The 1,307-nt window shown below is 43.0% G+C and overlaps 1 protein-coding gene across 1 annotated transcript in view; it reads left to right on the top strand.

Annotated features, from left to right (window-relative positions):
• The first annotated feature begins 872 nt into the window (after positions 1 to 872).
• The window catches only part of SARC_07622 (glutathione synthase), a 1,549-nt gene continuing 1,114 nt past the window's right edge, over positions 873 to 1,307 (top strand). The window contains exon 1 of the mRNA XM_014298434.1: positions 873 to 1,307. This exon is cut by the window's right edge and continues 1,114 nt beyond it. Within this exon, the coding sequence (XP_014153909.1) occupies positions 948 to 1,307 (360 nt within the window). The 5' untranslated portion in view covers positions 873 to 947.

The raw sequence follows: 1,307 nt of genomic DNA, 5'->3' as shown, positions 1-1,307 counted from the left end.
TATCGAGTGGCGTACTAAATAAGCTCTCTCTCTCTCTCTCTCTCTCTCTCTCTCTCTCTCTCTGAGAGAGCCACTGGCTACATACCGGCGACTGGCGTCCGACGGTCGCGAATAGTATAATATATATGAATTATGGATAAATTCAGAAGTTATCAAAAAGATAGCTGATTGGTGATAAAGCATTCAACCTCCGAGTTTTGGACTTGAGAACTGTTGAGAAGTTGAGAGTTGATTCTTTTGATCTTTTCGTTTTTCGTGTAGATTTTTGTTTATTTTTTAAACCCCCCCCCCCAACGGGGAAAAAACAAAAAAAATTCCCTCTACTCTCTACTAGTAGTAGAGACTCCTACTGAATAGCTACTCTCTCTAGATGAGAGGCACCTATGTATGCCCAATTGCCCATTGCCCTATGGCCTATCATTTGTTTGTAGGATGCCATGAGGCAGAACTGAGAATGTTCTTTTTTCAGGAGGCTATGGAATATGATATATTTACATAAATACCTAAATAATCTCTAGTAGTAAATACATAATCCTGTTTCAGTTTATCACAGCGCTGAGCGCTGAACGCTTCTGCCCCGCGGCTGCGACAGTGCGACTGCGAGTACGAGGCTGCAGCCTGCGATGAAAAAAACCCCTCGGGAAAATCCTACATGCCCGGCCCTTTCGGGCTTTGTCATTTACTCATTTCGTCTTTTGACGAGTCTGTGACTCTGTGTACTCATCTTTTTTACTCGCAAAGGCGCCATCAGAGCTATAGGCGTGGAATGAATAAACACAAGGGCTTGATATGCAGAAAGCCAGAAACTGACAAAAAAAACATAAATACCACATCGGACATACTCACATATACAGTAAACACACAAAAACACACACGGTATTGCTGCATGGTACACAAATCAATACAACAAACAACACCATAAGATTTTACAAAACAATATATTCAATATGATGGAAAGAAAAGAAAATATTCCTGCAATTGACCAGGCGACAATCAACCAAACAGGTGAATGGGAGCTTATGCATGGGGTCGCCCTACGAAATGCTGATGGGACAGCGCGACACTGTCCCTATAGCATAGCTCCTGTCACACTAGAGCGCACAACATATGAAAAACTAGTTCGTGTCACCCCACTAATTTCGAAACTGATCCACGGCGTGTCCGAAGACCAGGCATTTTTGGAAGAGAATGTGACTGGGGCGGCCCTGGCAGATCCGTTCTTTGGGCGACTTCTCAAAATCAATAAGCAAATTATGGCAAATAACCCAGCTCGACTGCCGTTGCTAATTATACGTACAGACTACATG

Source organism: Sphaeroforma arctica, assembly GCF_001186125.1.
Source record: "Sphaeroforma arctica JP610 unplaced genomic scaffold supercont1.614, whole genome shotgun sequence".
NCBI classification, from domain to species: Eukaryota; class Ichthyosporea; order Ichthyophonida; genus Sphaeroforma; species Sphaeroforma arctica.
Note: the sequence above shows the minus strand (reverse complement) of the source record. Positions and strands in the feature narration are given on the sequence as shown.